At 42.9% G+C, this 18060-nt stretch overlaps 1 protein-coding gene across 2 annotated transcripts in view; it reads right to left on the bottom strand.

Annotated features, from left to right (window-relative positions):
* Positions 1 to 18060, bottom strand: part of lmbrd1 (LMBR1 domain containing 1) — a 186213-nt gene that overhangs the window by 111556 nt on the left and 56597 nt on the right. For both annotated transcript variants that reach the window (XR_014613121.1, XM_084159305.1), the window contains exon 6: positions 7146 to 7234. Coding sequence is in view for 1 of the 2 variants with exons in the window: in XM_084159305.1 (XP_084015431.1) it covers positions 7146 to 7234 (89 nt within the window). In the remaining variant the exon portion in view is untranslated. The remainder of the gene's footprint in view (positions 1 to 7145; positions 7235 to 18060) is intronic.

Raw genomic sequence — 18060 nt, forward strand, 5'->3', positions numbered from 1 at the left:
TCTGGCCCTCAGAAGCAGGCCTTATCCCAGAGGTGCCTAGCAGCAGGCCTGGGTTCAAGTACTATTTGAAATGTTTTATTTAAACTATAATAATAAATAAAATAAATCCTGACCACCTGGAGAGCCAGACGGTCAGGGTTTGTAGTCTTGTGACTATTCTAATAGTTCCCTGTATTTGTTACCCTTCGTGCTGGTTCACCCTGGTTCTCTGTACTGGCCCACCATTACCTGGGTTCAAATATATTTGTAATACTTTAACTGGGCTTGACTGAGCTTGCCTGGCACAACGGAACAGATGTAGAAGTCCCACAAGTGCAAACCTCATCCATCTGGCACTCCAGGCAGGCTAAAACAAACACTCAAATTATTGGAAATTATTTCAAATAGTATTTGAACCCAGGTCTGCCTACTGGTACCTAGAAGTGCCTAGTGCTGTAGAGACCACCTGTCATGGTGAGCCTAGATATTACAGCATCCTGCTGCCGAACAGGCTGCTCAATCATCCTACTTCAAAACAAAAAACCCTATTTCCTCCAGAGCAGTCATTTGATAATCAAAAACAACATTATTTATGACATCCCGAAGTTAGACGCTGTTTTTCCGTCTGTCGCAAACCACTTTCGTAGGCTCAGGCTTTTCCAGAACACAGACACGGGAGGAAAATGGAGAGAAATTAAATACTTGCGCTCTATTGTCATGTGGGTATAGCAGGGAAAACAACAAACACGTCTGAAGTCTGAAAGCCTGGAATGAGCATTAACATTTGAATAGGTGTTTTCCTTTGTGATCTCCCCCAGCTTCTGTTAAGTGTCTGAGCTTGGTAAGTACGAGAGACAATGCACTGGGCACGTTCTGCAGAGGAGAGCATCACTGTTGGTGAAGTCCCCGCACAAAAAGAGAGTCCGGCGGATGTTATGTTTGCTGCTTTGGGTTTATTAAAGCAGATTTTTCGGGGTATTAGACAGAGATAATATAGTCTATTACCAGGCGTGGGGCTCCACATCTGAAGAAGAAGAAAGCTAGGTTCCATAGACATGAAGAGAAGGCAAACCTCCACCACTCAGCCTCTGAAGAAGAAGAAAGCTAGGTTCCATAGACATGAAGAGAAGGCAAACCTCCACCACTCAGCCTCTGAAAAAGAAGAAAGCTAGGTTCCATAGACATGGAGAGAAGGCAAACCTCCACCACTCTCAGCAGCACCATTAGGGGACTATCACCATTTTAAAATAGTATATTTTCTTCTTATTCTTAATTGGCGGTTTGTAAACAAAGTGTAAAGATGCATACCACCACCATACTGTGCTGGACTGTGTAGTCTGAACAGGCAGAAATCCATAAAGCCTTTAATGCCCATGCTAAAACAGGCTTTGAGGAAAATGCCTTCTATTCAACTCTGCAGGAATCTCCAGCAGCGCAGGAATGAGATGAGGAAGCCCTTATCTCCTAGTGCATATAGCCCAGGCCCTTCAGGCTCTGTTTACACCGAGGAGAGGAGCCTTCCTACCTTCCCCCGACGCAGTGAGGACAAGTGTTTATTAAACAGCTGCTTCAGCCCCAGCACTCCCAGACAGCTTCTCCTCCCTGTCCGTAGCAGAGATAGAATCATGCAGATATGGACACGCACACTAAGCTGCAACTGCATTAGTAGGCATGCAGGAGGAGGTGAGTGGTGGAAGTGGGGGTAGAGAGAGAGAGAGACACACGCACACAGGTGGAAGTGGATGTAGAGCGAAGGTGAGAAGTTGTCTGAGACCTGGGGGGGTCTGTCTGTTCAAATAGCTGGTGAGATTATCATGGCAAACCATGGGAAATACTGTTGTTATGCCCCTTAAGGTTCAAGCACAAAATATTTATCTAACTGTACATGGATAGTAGTAGATATCCAAGCAGACCTGTCAAACAGCGAGGTGTTTACAGCGTGTTTAAAGGGTGTATATGGAACAGGGGTCAGGGAGAAGGAAACCCTTCACCAGTCACCATAGTATTGTTTTATATGGAACAGGGGTCAGGGGTCAGGAAACCCTTCACCAGTCACCATAGTATTGTTTTATATGGAACAGGGGTCAGGGAGAAGGAAACCCTTCACCAGTCACCATAGTATTGTTTTATATGGAACAGGGGTCAGGGAGAAGGAAACCCTTCACCAGTCACCATAGTATTGTTTTATATGGAACAGGGGTCAGGGAGAAGGAAACCCTTCACCAGTCACCATAGTATTGTTTTATTCATGTGTCATTACTATTGGTTGGCGAGTTGTTTTCTAACAGTTGTTTTTCTGATAATATGTTTCATATATTTCCTTTAATCTAAAACAGAGTTTAGAAGGACAGCCTTCTTTCACTGCTTCAAAAGGCTAAAAACTCAGAACCCCAAGATTGACAACAAGCTTTAAAATATTTAGGATGAGAAGACAAAATAAAACTGGGGCATAACAGTAGAACTTTCTACCAATGCTTCTCAACAGTCTGAGTCACTAACTATCGTTGACCACTGAAACTGCCGACAGGCCTAAAAACGCTTCAGTGTGGCGTCACTTGTTCAGTCTTCCATCCTGGTATTGGTCTTATTAAATGTGTCTGCTTCCCCAGTCTCTTGATCTTGGAAGCAGGAGGGCTAGGGAAAGGGGAAGGGGGATACCTAGTCAGTTGCACAACTGAATGCATTCAACCGCTGACCTAGTCAGTTGCACAACTGAATGCATTCAACCGCTGATCTAGTCAGTTGCACAACTGAATGCATTCAACCGAAATGTGTCTTCCGCATTTAATCCAACCCCTCTGAATCAGAGAGGTGCGGGGGGCTGTTTTGGGACAGTCCCAAATGGCATCCTATTCCCTACACAGTTCACTACTTTTAACCAGGGCCCATTGGAGATGCAGTCTTGTTTTGTCTATGCTATATAACCAGCCCAGCCAGACTTAAACCTTCCCCTACGCAACTGAAAACTACCGTAGCCTCATTACTGATAGGAAAAAGGATGCTTTTGCCTTACAGGCTTTTCATGCTTTTCCAAAACCGAACAGAATTTCATTCAATGGCGAGACGAGACCCAGCCAGAAAAATAAAATAGCTCAAATTGAACTGATCATTAATTTAAACCACTGACTGATCATTCAAATAATTAATAATTTCATGGCAGTGATCCGCTGAGGATAGAATGTTTTGCAAGCATGAAAGATGCCGACGGGCTCTCTCTGTGTGTGTGGTGTGTGTGTGTGTGTGTGTATGTGTTTGTAACCAGTCACCATAACACCCTGAGTCTCTGGAGTGTATTTGACCCCATTTAGTTGGTGTGAAACAGAAAGTCCCTCGGGGTAGACATTCTGCACTGGGACACGCCACGATCAGAGCAGTGGACCAGGGAACACACATGCCACACAAACGTACACGTGTGATTGTGTGTGGCTGTGTTTGTGTTTGAGTTCCCTGGCCCACTGCTCTGAGCCAGGGAACACACCTGGAAGGTAATGAAGCATCAGGTGATTCAGGTGTGATTGTGACAAAGAAGCTCATTTTTCAACACTGACTCTATTGGTAAGAGGTTGGTGCTAGCAAAGCCAGGGTCGTGGGTGATTATTGGTAAGAGGGTGGTGCTAGCAATGCCAGAGTCTAGGGTGATTATTGGTAAGAGGGTGGTGCTATCAAAACCAGGGTCGTGTGTCCAATCCCACATGGATCCCACATATTAAATCATTATGCACTCATTATACTCTAACTGGCTTTTGTTAGGAATGTAGAAATAGGCTAGGTGGTTTCGTAAAACACTTTTGATAAGCACCTGCTAAATTACATATCTCCTTTCCATTTTGGGTGGTTTAAAATGAATTCTAATGTCTCCAGTATGGTTGCGAGGCTCTGAGAGAGAGGACTGGGAGTGTGGGACCAGGATATGAGTCTGCGAAACAGCCTTAACACCCCTCAGAGGAGAGGACAGTAGCTCTCTGTCACACACAGTCACAGAGTCACTCAAGGCCATCATTGGACTACTGTGGAGTTTTGGGAGTCTCTCTCTCAGAGACTTGGAGAGGGGAAGAGGGGAGGCGAGGGGAAGGAGAGCGTGTCTATCCACTTTGGGAAATGCAGGGAGAGATAAATTACCAGCCTGACTGTGGAAAAAGAGGATGGAGGGAAGGATAGTGTGGGCCTCTCAGAGAAACAGAGGGAAGAATGGTTGACTGGAGAGCATGCCCTTGAGCGTATTAAAACCACACACACACTCCAAAGACACTCTACATACCACACACAGATGCCCGCGTTACAAAATAAAGTGACTTTCAGATGCCAGGTCTTCACAGCACTAAAATAACTAAAGAGGATCCCACTCTCGTGCCAGACGCAAAAGTCAAGCACTGCTTCGACCTACTAGCCCTGCTTCAACCTACTAGCCCTGCTTCAACCTACTAGCCCTGCTTCAACCTACTAGCCCTGCTTCAACCTACTAGCCCTGCTTCAACCTACTAGCCCTGCTTCAACCTACTAGCCCTGCTTCAACCTACTAGCCCTGCTTCAACCTACTAGCACTGCAAGAAAGCACAAGCAATCCAAAGCAGCTATTGGCTACGTCCCAAACAGCACCCTATTCCCTATATAGTGCACTACTTTTGACCAGGGCCCAGAAGGGTAATAGGGTGCAATTTGGTCATTGAGGGGATTTCTACACCGGCATGCCTCATTGCACCATTGTGAATAATGTAATGGCTACCCCATTTGAGCTGCAGTCGCTGCAGTTTGTGGCCTAAATGAGAGGTTTGCAGCGCCAGGGTCGGGAGGCTGACTTAGTGAGGAGTGTCTTCCCCCTTGCTCAATTAACCTCCCATCTGGAGTAGGAGAGAGAGAAGATGGGGAATTAGCATAGGGATGATCCTGCCTTAATGTTGGATACGTCCCAAATTGCACCCTATTCAATATACTGTATATTACACTACTTTTAAGCAGGGCTCTGGTCAAAAGTAGTGCACTATGAAGGGAATAGGTTACCATTTGGGACACAGCTGTTTCCTCCTGAGCAACATTGCAATTTCAACCCAGGGAGGGGCTACAGTAGAAGATCAATAGCCCTGAGGAAGTGGTCGGGCATGGTGGGAGGACAGTCAGAAAGGGTGAGGAAACGGTTGGAGGGAGGGGAGAGGTGGGAGGACAGTCAGGAAGGGTGAGGAAAGGGTTGGAGGGAGGGGAGAGGTGGGAGGACAGTCAGGAAGGGTGAGGAAAGGGTTGGAGGGAGGGGAGAGGTGGGAGGACAGTCAGGAAGGGTGAGGAAAGGGTTGGAGGGAGGGAGGGGAGAGGTGGCAGGAGGGTTGTTGGGAAGGAGCAGCTCAGCAACCATGCCCAGGGAGGAGGGTTGGGAGGGAAGGAGCAGCTCAGCAGCCATGCCCAGGGAGGAGGGTTGTTGGGAAGGAGCAGCTCAGCAACCATGCCCAGGGAGGAGGGTTGGGAGGGAAGGAGCAGCTCAGCAGCCATGCCCAGGGAGGAGGGTTGTTGGGAAGGAGCAGCTCAGCAGCCATGCCCAGGGAGGAGGGTTGTTGGGAAGGAGCAGCTCAGCAACCATGCCCAGGGAGGAGGGTTGGGAGGGAAGGAGCAGCTCAGCAGCCATGCCCAGGGAGGAGGGCTGGGAGGGAAGGGTAAGGCTGTCAGGAGGGCTGGGCAGGGACTGACTGCTACAGTGAAAGGTTGGTAACAAAGACTGGTAGGAAGAGGGATGAAAGAGAGGAGGGTTTAGAGGAGGGGAGAGTGGGGAGGGAGGGGGATTTGAGTGGTGGTGGTGGTAGGTTCAGGAGAGAAGAGGCTGGAAGGGAGGGGTAGAAGAGGTGGGCAGGGCCAGGATCTGACTGCATGCTACAGTGGAAAGAGTGTGACAGATGTGTTGACTTCCTCCCCTGATCCCCAGATGGCACGGAGCAGAGCCCCGGAGAGCCTCCGGATTCCTCTCTTGGAGCTGGGCCCAACATGACCACGGCCGCTGCCTCTGTATGCTCTGCTCTAACCGTAAACCCACCATTAAAGGACAACTTATTCAACAACACAAAAAAACAACGGCAGCCCCGCCACTTTGTTGGCTATAAAGCTGGCTCTGTCTCGACTCGATCTGTAAGCCCAAGATTTAACAAGTACAGTGTCCACATGCATTAGGCCTATATACAGTGTACACAGACGCATTCACATGGACCCACACACAGGCAGCAGGCTTATGACGACCATAGAGGACCGCTCAACTGGGACTTGCACATTCAAATGCAAGTCACGTTAGGAGAAATAGAAATATAGACATAAGTATGAACTGCTGTAGAGGGAAGGGCTCATACTCGTCAAAGTTCTGCAGTGGAGAGCGAACCGTCTTTCTTGAGTGACACATCAAAGCAAGGGAGGCTTTCTCCCTTTTTTCCGGGAGACAGTTGGTTGCGAGCGGCACAATGAGGATGGTTGACATTGACGAGGGAGAATGTTGCCTCTGCCAAGTCCACATGTCACCTCAGTGTGCAGCCCTGTGTCAGCCATCCATCGTTCTGTCTGGCCCATGCAGCTTTTCAATACCACCACTAAATGGATATTCATTACCGACCACACTGAGACAACTGACTGACTGCTGTGGTGGGTCATTCATGAGGGCTATCTGATAGAAGGACTGTGTGTGCAAGTGACATAGGACCATAAGTGAGGTGGTAACACATTACATTAAGGTAACATTTAAAAAGTGGCTGTAAATGGTTTATAAGTAAGTTATAAACAGTGAATTATGAGTTAAAATTGGTAGAAATTGGGTAATTGTCGTTTTGGTACAACCTTTAAAGCGTACCTTAATGTAAAGTGTTACTGAAAGCGTACCTTACTGTAGAGTTTTATTTAAAGGGTACCTTACTGTAAAGTGTTATTTAAAGCGTACCTTACTGTAAAGTGTTATTTAAAGGGTACCTTACTGTAAAGTGTTATTTAAAGGGTACCTTACTGTAAAGTGTTATTTAAAGGGTACCTTACTGTAAAGTGTTATTTAAAGGGTACCTTACTGTAAAGTGTTATTTAAAGGGTACCTTACTGTAAAGTGTTATTTAAAGGGTACCTTACTGTAAAGTGTTATTTAAAGGGTACCTTGCTGTAAAGTGTTATTTAAAGGGTACCTTACTGTAAAGTGTGACCAGTCAGGCAGTACTTACGGTTGTTCCCCAGCTCCTCAAACAGATACTGCATCTTCTCCCACTGTGTGGCATTCTGATTAGGTGGGGCTTCAAGAGGAACAAAGGCCCTGCAAAAATACTATTCATTAAAACCATTGGCTTTATTAGAAGTAAAATACAATATAGCCTGGTCCCAGATCTGATCGGAGTTGGCTATACAGAACAAACAGATCTGGGACCAGGCTAGATAAAATAAGCCCAACTGTGAAATGCATGTGATAGCCTACTTTGAAAAGTAAATGTATCAGAGAAGCCATGACCTTGGGTATCTCCAGTGCATTTCTAAATGGAAACACACTGTTTTGATTACGTCCCTTGATAATAATTGCTTCTATCAACAGCCGTCGGCATCATCAGTAGAGTTTTAGATTCCCATACACTATTTACATAAAGTTGTCCCTGCTAGACAAGTTTATTTACCTAGCATTGAAGGGAATGCTGTCAGAATGTCAACAAATACCCCCAGTCTGAGTCTAGAGACTAGCTAACACCTGCCACTGAAACCAACAGGATGGAGTGAAATATTGAAATATTCATGTTTTTGTTTCAAAAACTTCAGGGTTGACGACAAAGTTAATTTACTGTAACATTTATTTTGGACAAACAATTAAATGGATCAAGCTGTACATTCATGGGAATGTCTTTAACTGTTATTTATTAAGCAGAGTAGGGCAGACTGTTTCATTTCCCATCAAACTGCATACTCATCTGTAAACATGCCATGTCATTCAAACGCAGTAGAACAGTCTGTCTGCCAATGAATTAGTCACTGCAACAGCATCAATGACTATTGGTGGAGGGTTTAGTAGCTGTAACAACATCAATGACTATTGGTAGAGGGTTTAGTAGCTGTAACAACATCAATGACTATTGGTGGAGGGTTTAGTAGCTGTAACAACATCAATGACTATTGGTGGAGGGTTTAGTAGCTGTAACAACACCAATGACTATTGGTGGAGGGTTTAGTAGCTGTAACAACATCAATGACTATTGGTAGAGATTTAGTAGCTGTAACAACCTCAATGACTATTGGTGGAGGGTTTAGTAGCTGTAACAGCATCAATGACTGTTGGTGGAGGGTTTAGTAGCTGTAACAACATCAATGACTATTGGTAGAGATTTAGTAGCTGTAACAACATCAATGACTATTGGTGGAAGGTTTAGTAGCTGTAACAGCATCAATGACTGTTGGTGGAGGGTTTAGTAGCTGTAACAACATCAATGACTGTTGGTGGAGGGTTTAGTAGCTGTAACAACATCAATGACTATTGGTAGATATTTAGTAGCTGTAACAACATCAATGACTATTGGTGGAGGGTTTAGTAGCTGTAACAACATCAATGACTATTGGTAGAATGTTTAGTAGCTGTAACAACATCAATGACTATTGGTAGATATTTAGTAGCTGTAACAACATCAATGACTATTGGTGGAGGGTTTAGTAGCTGTAACAACATCAATGACTGTTGGTGGAGGGTTTAGTAGCTGTAACAACATCAATGACTATTGGTAGATATTTAGTAGCTGTAACAGCATCAATGACTATTGGTAGAGGGTTTAATAGCTGTAACAACATCAATGACTGTTGGTGGAGGGTTTAGTAGCTGTAACAACATCAATGACTATTGGTAGATATTTAGTAGCTGTAACAACATCAATGACTATTGGTGGAGGGTTTAGTAGCTGTAACAGCATCAATGACTATTGGTGGAAGGTTTAGTAGCTGTAACAACATCAATGACTATTGGTGGAGGGTTTAGTAGCTATAACAACATCAATGACTATTGGTGGAGGGTTTAGTAGCTGTAACAGTATCAATGACTATTGGTAGATATTTAGTAGCTGTAACAGCATCAATGACTATTGGTAGAGGGTTTAATAGCTGTAACAACATCAATGACTGTTGGTGGAGGGTTTAGTAGCTGTAACAACATCAATGACTATTGGTAGATATTTAGTAGCTGTAACAACATCAATGACTATTGGTGGAGGGTTTAGTAGCTGTAACAGCATCAATGACTATTGGTGGAAGGTTTAGTAGCTGTAACAACATCAATGACTATTGGTGGAGGGTTTAGTAGCTATAACAACATCAATGACTATTGGTGGAGGGTTTAGTAGCTGTAACAGTATCAATGACTATTGGTAGATATTTAGTAGCTGTAACAGCATCAATGACTATTGGTGGAGGGTTTAGTAGCTGTAACAACATCAATGACTATTGGTAGAGGGTTTAGTAGCTGTAACAACATCAATGACTATTGGTAGAGGGTTTAGTAGCTGCATTACTTTTATAATTAACAGGCAATTCATCTAATTATGACTTTTAAACCACGTCCCAAATGGCACACCATTCCCTTTATATTGCACTACTTTTGCCCAGGGCCCATAGGGCTCTGGTCGAAAGTAGTGCACTAATTAGGGAACAGGTGCTATTTAGGACGCAGTCTTAGGGCTCTATTTTCGGCTGGCGTTGACGCGGCGCTAGTGTCAAATGACGTTCGTTGACAATTTCGACCTGTTAAAGCCAGCGCTGTGCTATTTTCCAACTGTTGTCCAAGGATGGGTAATTTACCTGTCTTATATCAGCTCACTGGCAGGCAGATGGGAGGGCTGGAAATATTTCAGGTGTGTCCTTAAAAATGTGACCCAAAGTGCTAATTTCAGGCAGCGATGGTAGGGATATTTAAGACCAACCAAAAGCTGGTTTTGATTTGATTTGATTGATTAGGATCCCCATTAGCCGACGCCAATGGGGACAGCTAGTCTTACTGGGGTCCGACATATAATGAAAAAGACATTACAGACAAAATACTTTACAACTAACATACATTTAAAAACATGAACATGTAGTGTGTGTGTGTGCATCTATCAGTTACACATACATGTCAGTATATACACACAACAAGTAGGTCACATGGGGGAGAGGCGTTGTGCCGTGAGGTGTTGCTTTATTTGTTTTTGGAAACCAGGTTTGCTGTTCACTTGCACTATATAAGATGCACTCATGGCTCTGTAGAACACTGTACGTTTCCTTGAATTTGTTCTGGACCTGGTAACTGTGAAAAGACCCCTGGTGGCATGTCTGGTGGGGTAAGTGTGTGTGTCAGTGGTGTGATGTAAGTTGACTATGCAAACAATTTGGAATTTCAAACACATTGTTTTTTTTGTTTTTGTTTTTTTAAGTGATGCAGTCAGTCTCTCCTCAACTCTTAGCCAAGAGAGACTGGCATTCATAGTATTTATATTAGCCATCTGATTACAATGAAGAGCAAGACGTGCCGCTCCATTCTGGGCCAGCTGCACCTTAACTAGGTCTTTCTTTGCAGCACTTGACCACATGACTGGACAATAATCAAGATAAGATAAAACTAGGGCCTGCAGGACTTCCTTTGTGGGGTGTGTCAAAAAAGCAGAGTCTCTCTTTATTGTGGACATACCTCTCCCCATCTTTACAACCATTGAATCTACAGTGCATTCGGAAAGTATTCAGACCCCTTGACTATTTCCACATTTTGAAATACCTTATTTACATAAGTATTTATACCCTTTGCTATGAGACTCGAAATTGAGCTCAGGTGCATCCTGATTCCATTGATCATCCTTGAGATGTTTCTACAACTTGATTGGGGTCCAACTGTGGTCATTTCAATTGATTGGACATGATTTGGAAAGGCACACACGTCTATATAAGGTCCCACAGTTGACAGTGCATGTCAGAAGTCAAAGGAATTGTCCGTAGAGCTCCGAGACAGGATTGTGTCGAGACACAGATCTGGGGAAGGGTACCAAAAAATATCTGCAGCATTGAAGGTCCCCATGAAAACAGTGGCCTCCATCATTCTTAAATGAACCACCAAGACTCACCCTCATTCTCATCGATGGGGCTGTAGTGGAGCAGGTTGAGAGCTTCAAGTTCCTTGGTGTCCACATCACCAACAAACTAACATGGTCCAAGCACACCAAGACAGTCATGATGAGACCACGACAAAACCTATTGCCCCTCAGGAGACTGAAAAGATTTGGCATGGGTCCTCAGATCCTCAAAAGGTTCTACAGCTGCACCATCAGAGCATCCTGACTGGTTGCATCACTGTCTGGTATGGCAACTGCTCGGCCTCCGACCGCAAGGCACTACAGAGGGTAGTGTGTACGGCCCAGTACATCACTGGGGCCAAGCTTCCTGCCATCCAGGACCTCTATACCAGGTGGTGTCAGAGGAAGGCCCTAAAAATTGTCAAAGACTCCAGCCACCCTAGTCATAGACAGTTCTCTCTGCTACCGCACGGCAAGCGGTACCGGAGCGCCAAGTCTAGGTCCAAGAGGCTCTAAACAGCTTCTACCCCCAAGCCATAAGACTCCTGAACATCTAATCAAATGGCTACCTAGACTATTTTATTTCCCCCCCCACCCCTCTTTTATGCTGCTGCTACTCTCTGTTTATTATCTATGCATAGTCATTTTAATAACTCTACATACATGTACATATTACCCCAATTACCTCAACTAACCGGTGCCCCCGCACATTGACTCGGTACGGGTACCCCCTGTATATAGCCTCGCTATTGTTATTTTTTACTGCTGCTTTTAATTATTTGTTACATTTATTTCGTATTATTTTATATTGTATTTTCTTTTTTGAATTTTTTTTTGGTATTCTTTCTTAAAACTGCATTGTTGCTTAAGGGCTTGTAAGTAAGCATTTCACTGTAAGGTCTACACCTGTTGTATTCGACGCATGTCACAAATAACATTTGATTTGATTTGATCTGCAGAGAAGAATGAGAGAAACTCCACCAAATAAAGGTGTGTCGAGCTTGTAGCGTCTTACCCAAGAAGACTCTAGGCTGTAATCGTTGCCAAAGGTGCTTCAACAAAGTACTGAGTAAAGGGTCTGAAATTTGGGGGAAAAAGGCAAACAGCTCCATCATTCATTTAATCAGATGGCTCATTCATCACAAAAACAACTGATATTGCCAACAACTTTAATGATTTCTTCATTGGCAAGATTAGCAAATTTAGGCATGACATGCCAGCAACAATTGCTGACACTACACATCCAAGTATATCTGACCAAATTATGAAAGACAAAACGTTGTAATTTTGAATTCCGTAAAGTGAGTGTGGAAGAGGTGAAAAAATTATTGTTGTCTATCAACAATGACAAGCCACCGGGGTCTGACAACTTGAATGGGAAATTACTGAGGATAATAGCGGAAAATATTGCCACTCCTATTTGCCATATTTTCAATTTAAGCCTACTAGAATGTGTGTGCCCCCAGGCCTGGAGGGAAGAAAAAGTAATTCCGCTACCTAAGAATAGTAAAGCCCCTTCACTGGCTCAAATAGCCGACCAATTAGCCTGATAACAACCCTTAGTAAACTTTTGGAAAAAATTGTGTTTGACCAGATACAATGCTATTTTACAGTAAACAAATTGACAACAAACTTTCAGCATGCTTATAGAGAAGGACATTCAACAAGCACAGCAGTTACACAAATGACTGATGATTGGCTGAGAGAAATTGATGATAAAAAGATTGTGGGGGCTGTTTTGTTAGACTTCACTGCGGCTTTTGACATTATCGATCATAGTCTGCTGCTGGAAAAACGTATGTGTTATGGCTTTACTCCACCTGCTATATTGTGGATACAGAGTTACCTGTCTAACAGAACACAGAGGGTGTTCTTTAATGGAAGCCTCTCCAACATAATCCAGGTAGACTCAGGAATTCCCCAGGGCAGCTGTCTAGGCCCATTACTTTTTTCAATCTTTACTAATGACATGCTACTGGCTTTGAGTAAAGCCAGAGTGTCTATGTATGTGGATGACTCAACACTATACACGTCAGCTACTACAGCAATTGAAATGACTGCAACACTTACAAAGAGTTGCAGTTAGTTGCAGACTGGGTGGTAAGGAACAAGTTAGTCCTAAATATTTCTAAAACTGAAAGCATTGTATTTGGAACAAATCATTCACTATTCCAAACCTCAATTAAATATTGTAATAAATAATGTGGAGATTAAGCAAGTTGAGGTGACTAAACTGCTTGGAGTAACCCTGGATTGTAAACTGTCATGGTCAAAACATGTCATGGTCAAAACATACAACAGTAGCTAAGATTGGGAGAAGTCTGTCCATAATAAAGCGCTGCTCTACCTTCTTAACAGCACTATCAACAAGGCAGGTCCTACAGGCTCTAGTTTTATCGCACCTGGACTACTGCAGTCGTGTGGTCAGGTGCCACAAAGAGGGACTTAGGAAAATTGCAATTGGCTCAAAACAGGGCAACACGGCAGGCCCTTGGATGTACACAGAGAGCAAACATTAATAGTCCAGAACAGACTATGGGAGGCGCACAGTACTACATAGAGCCATGACTACATGGATCTCTATTCCACATCAGGTAACTGATACAAGCAGTATTATCAGATTAAAAAAACTGATAAAAATACACCTTATGGAACAGCAGGGACTGTGAAGCAACACAAACATAGGCACAGACAGATGCATACAGACAGATGCATACATACATGTGGTCCTCTGTAGCTCAGCTGGTAGAGCACGGCGCTTGTAACGCCAAGGTAGTGGGTTCGATCCCCGGGACCACCCATACACAAAAATGTATGCACGCACGACTGTAAGTCGCTTTGGATAAAAGCGTCTGCTAAATGGCATATTATTATTATTATTATTATTATTATTATTATTACACCCGATAACATACGCTCTATACACACACGTACACAATTTTGTGTTGTAGATATGTGGTAGTGGAGTAGGGGCCTGAGGGCACACACTTAGCGTGCTGTGAAATCTGTTATGAATGTTTTTTGATGTTTTTTTAAATGTATAACTGCCTTAATTTTGCTGGACCCCAGGAAGAGTAGCTGCTGCCTTGGCAGCAGCTAATGGGGATCCATAATAAATACAAATACTTATGTAAATATGATATTTCATATATATATCTTTTTACATTTAAAGAAATTCTAAAAACCAGTTTTTGCTTTGTCATTATGGGGTATTGTGTGTATATTGATGAGGAAAAATAACAGTTTAATCCATTTTAGAATAAGGCAGTAACATAACAAAATGTGTAAAAAGTAAAGGGGTCTGAATACTTTCCGAAGGCACTGTATATGTTTTGACCATGACAGTTTACAATCCAAGGTAACACCAGGTAATTTAGTTTCCTCAACTTGTTCAACAGCCACACCATTCAGTACCAGATTCAGCGGAGGTCTAGAACTTAGGGAATGATTTGTACCAAATACAATGCTCTTAGTTTTAGAGATGTTCAGGACCGGTTTATTACTGGCAACCCATTCCAAAACAGACTGCAACTCTTGAACAGATTCAGTGCCTTCATTAGCTGTGGTTGCTGATGTGTATATGGTTGAATCATCAGCATACATGGACACATGCTTTGTTTAAAGACAGTGGCAAGTCATTTTTCTTATCCTGGCGATTTTATGACATAATTACATTTTACATGTACTGTATATATTGTTGTTGTTGTAAAAAATAAATAGAAAGATTTATTGTTTAATTGAATTGAATTAAAACCAAACGTATTTATATGTTGAAAACCCAAGCCCTCCGTAGGCCTACTATAATGAAGGCTGGTTCAACAGCAATGTGTCTGTCTTTTTGATCCTGGAGATTTTATGATGTCATTACATTTTACATGTATTTATTGCTGTTGTAAAAAAAATAATAATAAAAAATAAAAAAAATTGCTTGTTAAATTTAATTTAATTAAAACCAAACTTATTAGAATGATTCACCATCCTGGTTTTACGGTGAGAATGTCCGTGGCGTGCATGCAATGCAACTTCTGGAGAAGTGTGAATGCGATCTGATCTGTAAGATGGTTCCGGTTATGTTCATAAAACATAGGCCTATTGGGGAGCAGTATAACCGTGTAGACATTCTCCCTCTCTCTGTATATTGGATCTTTGTCCAGCAACAGTGAAACGTTTGGATGTGTGTAAAAACCCTCCATAGTCTGCGTTGTTATAATATTATATGCCCATGGGGAGACACTATGGAGTCTGTAGGTATCGACATAGCCTGTTTAAAACAAGTTGTTTGCTTTAGAATTTGATTATAATTATTTTCAATAATGAATGTAATCTTGCTTATTAACAATGTTTGGCATGTCTACACTCAGCCACATTGTAATGTACAGTAGGCCTAGCCCTGTCACGGATTCTGCCGAGGCTGCCCCTCCTCCTCCTCATTACACTGACACACGTGACAAGCCCCTATATCAGTGTGAATGCTATGTAGAGTTATATATCATTTCCATATTGCAATTATTTAGAACAATGTGGACCGCAAACAGGTCAAGTTAACTTATTTAGCAAAGATGGGATAGGTCTACATTTTGTAATTTTGTTTCTGTAAGCTATATAACAAACTAAAACGGACTAACATTGGAATTGGAGTTGATTCCAAGGCAATACACAACTTGAAGCAACCACATATTTAGCCATGGAGCACGTTCTGATTGGCTAGTGAGGGGTCAAGCCTCGACACACCTACAACTTATTTACAGTGGGGGAAAAAATTATTTAGTCAGCCACCAATTGTGCAAGTTCTCCCACTTAAAAAGATGAGAGAGGCCTGTAATTTTCATCATAGGTACACGTCAACTATGACAGACAAAATGAGAAAAAAAATTCCAGATTTTTTTATTTAATTTATTTATTTGCAAATTATGGTGGAAAATAAGTATTTGGTCAATAACAAAAGTTTCTCAATACTTTGTTATATACCCTTTGTTGGCAATGACACAGGTCAAACGTTTTCTGTAAGTCTTCACAAGGTTTTCACACACTGTTGCTGGTATTTTGGCCCATTCCTCCATGCAGATCTCCTCTAGAGCAGTGATGTTTTGGGGCTGTCGCTAGGCAACAAGGACTTTCAACTCCCTCCAAAGATTTTCTATGGGGTTGAGATCTGGAGACTGGCTAGGCCACTCCAGGACCTTGAAATGCTTCTTGCGAAGCCACTCCTTCGTTGCCCGGGCGGTGTGTTTGGGATCATTGTCATGCTGAAAGACCCAGCCACGTTTCATCTTCAATGCCCTTGCTGATGGAAGGAGGTTTTCACTCAAAATCTCACGATACATGGCCCCATTCATTCTTTCCTTTACACAGATCAGTCGTCCTGGTCCCTTTGCAGAAAAACAGCCCCAAAGCATGATGTTTCCACCCCCATGCTTCACAGTAGGTATGGTGTGCTTTGGATGCAACTCAGCATTCTTTGTCCTCCAAACACGACGAGTTGAGTTTTTACCAAAAACTTATATTTTGGTTTCATTTGACCATATGACATTCTCCCAATCCTCTTCTGGATCATCCAAATGCACTCTAGCAAACTTCAGACGGGCCTGGACATGTACTGGCTTAAGCAGGGGGACACGTCTGGCACTGCAGGATTTGAGTCCCTGGCGGCGTAGTGTGTTACTGATGGTAGGCTTTGTTACTTTGGTCCCAGCTCTCTGCAGGTCATTCACTAGGTCCCCCCGTGTGGTTCTGGGATTTTTGCTCACCGTTCTTGTGATCATTTTGACCCCACGGGGTGAGATCTTGCGTGGAGCCCCAGATCGAGGGAGATTATCAGTGGTCTTGTATGTCTTCCATTTCCTAATAATTGCTCCCACAGTTGATTTCTTCAAACCAAGCTGCTTACCCAGCCTGGTGCAGGTCTACAATTTTGTTTCTGGTGTCCTTTGACAGCTCTTTGGTCTTGGCCATAGTGGAGTTTGGAGTGTGACTGTTTGAGGTTGTGGACAGGTGTCTTTTATACTGATAACAAGTTCAAACAGGTACCATTAATACAGGTAACGAGTGGAGGACAGAGGTGCCTCTTAAAGAAGAAGTTACAGGTCTGTGAGAGCCAGAAATCTTGCTTGTTTGTAGGTGACCAAATACTTATTTTCCACCATCATTTGCAAATAAATTCATAAAAAATCCTACAATGTGATTTTCTGGAAAGAAAAATCTCAATTTGTCTGTCATAGTTGACGTGTACCTATGATGAAAATTACAGGCCTCTCTCATCTTTTTAAGTGGGAGAACTTGCACAATTGGTGGCTGACTAAATACTTTTTTCCCCACTGTATTCATCAAAACCCAGTCCTTTTGCGCCAGCACTGCGTCCCCCGAAACAGCGCTTAGATTTACCATTGCATTAGGTTTGTTAAAATAGAGCCCTTAATGTTCAGCCATTTTCTCAGTCCCAGTTATCTCTTAATTTATCACTGACTGAACAATATGTCTGCGAAGTATTATAGAAGTTTAAATATTATTATAGAAGTGTAAATATAGCTCATGGCTTTACTTCAGCGGAAATGTCAAGGAGGCTGGCTAGTATCTTGGAGAGAAATCAAAATGAATTTAAAAAGAATTTTAAAAATGTTAGGCTAAACCAGGGATGGATTCATGAAATACATATTTGAAGCCTGCAGGTATAATGCTTGTATGAGCCTTTGTAATCTCTAATAATGAAGTGTATGTGGTCCTCTGTAGCTCAGCTGGTAGAGCACGGCGCTTGTAACGCCAAGGTAGTGGGTTCGATCCCCGGGACCACCCATACACAAAAAAATATTATGCACGCATGACTGTAAGTCGCTTTGGATAAAAGCGTCTGCTAAATGGCATATTATTATTATTATTATTGTATAATATGTTATGTCTCTATGGATCAACATTGTTTTGTAAGACTAAGGAACACTGTGTGGAATGCAGACCACCATATTAAAGAACAATCACCTCAAAAGCCCAAGTTTAAAGAATCGGCAGCAGTTGAAAGGTCAATAGTCCTTTTAAGAGCTTTGAGGCATCCCTAGCCCTCTCTAGCCCAGTCACGAAGGGCTGCAAA

Source organism: Coregonus lavaretus (assembly GCF_964263955.1).
Source record: "Coregonus lavaretus genome assembly, chromosome: 1".
NCBI classification, from domain to species: domain Eukaryota; kingdom Metazoa; phylum Chordata; class Actinopteri; order Salmoniformes; family Salmonidae; genus Coregonus; species Coregonus lavaretus.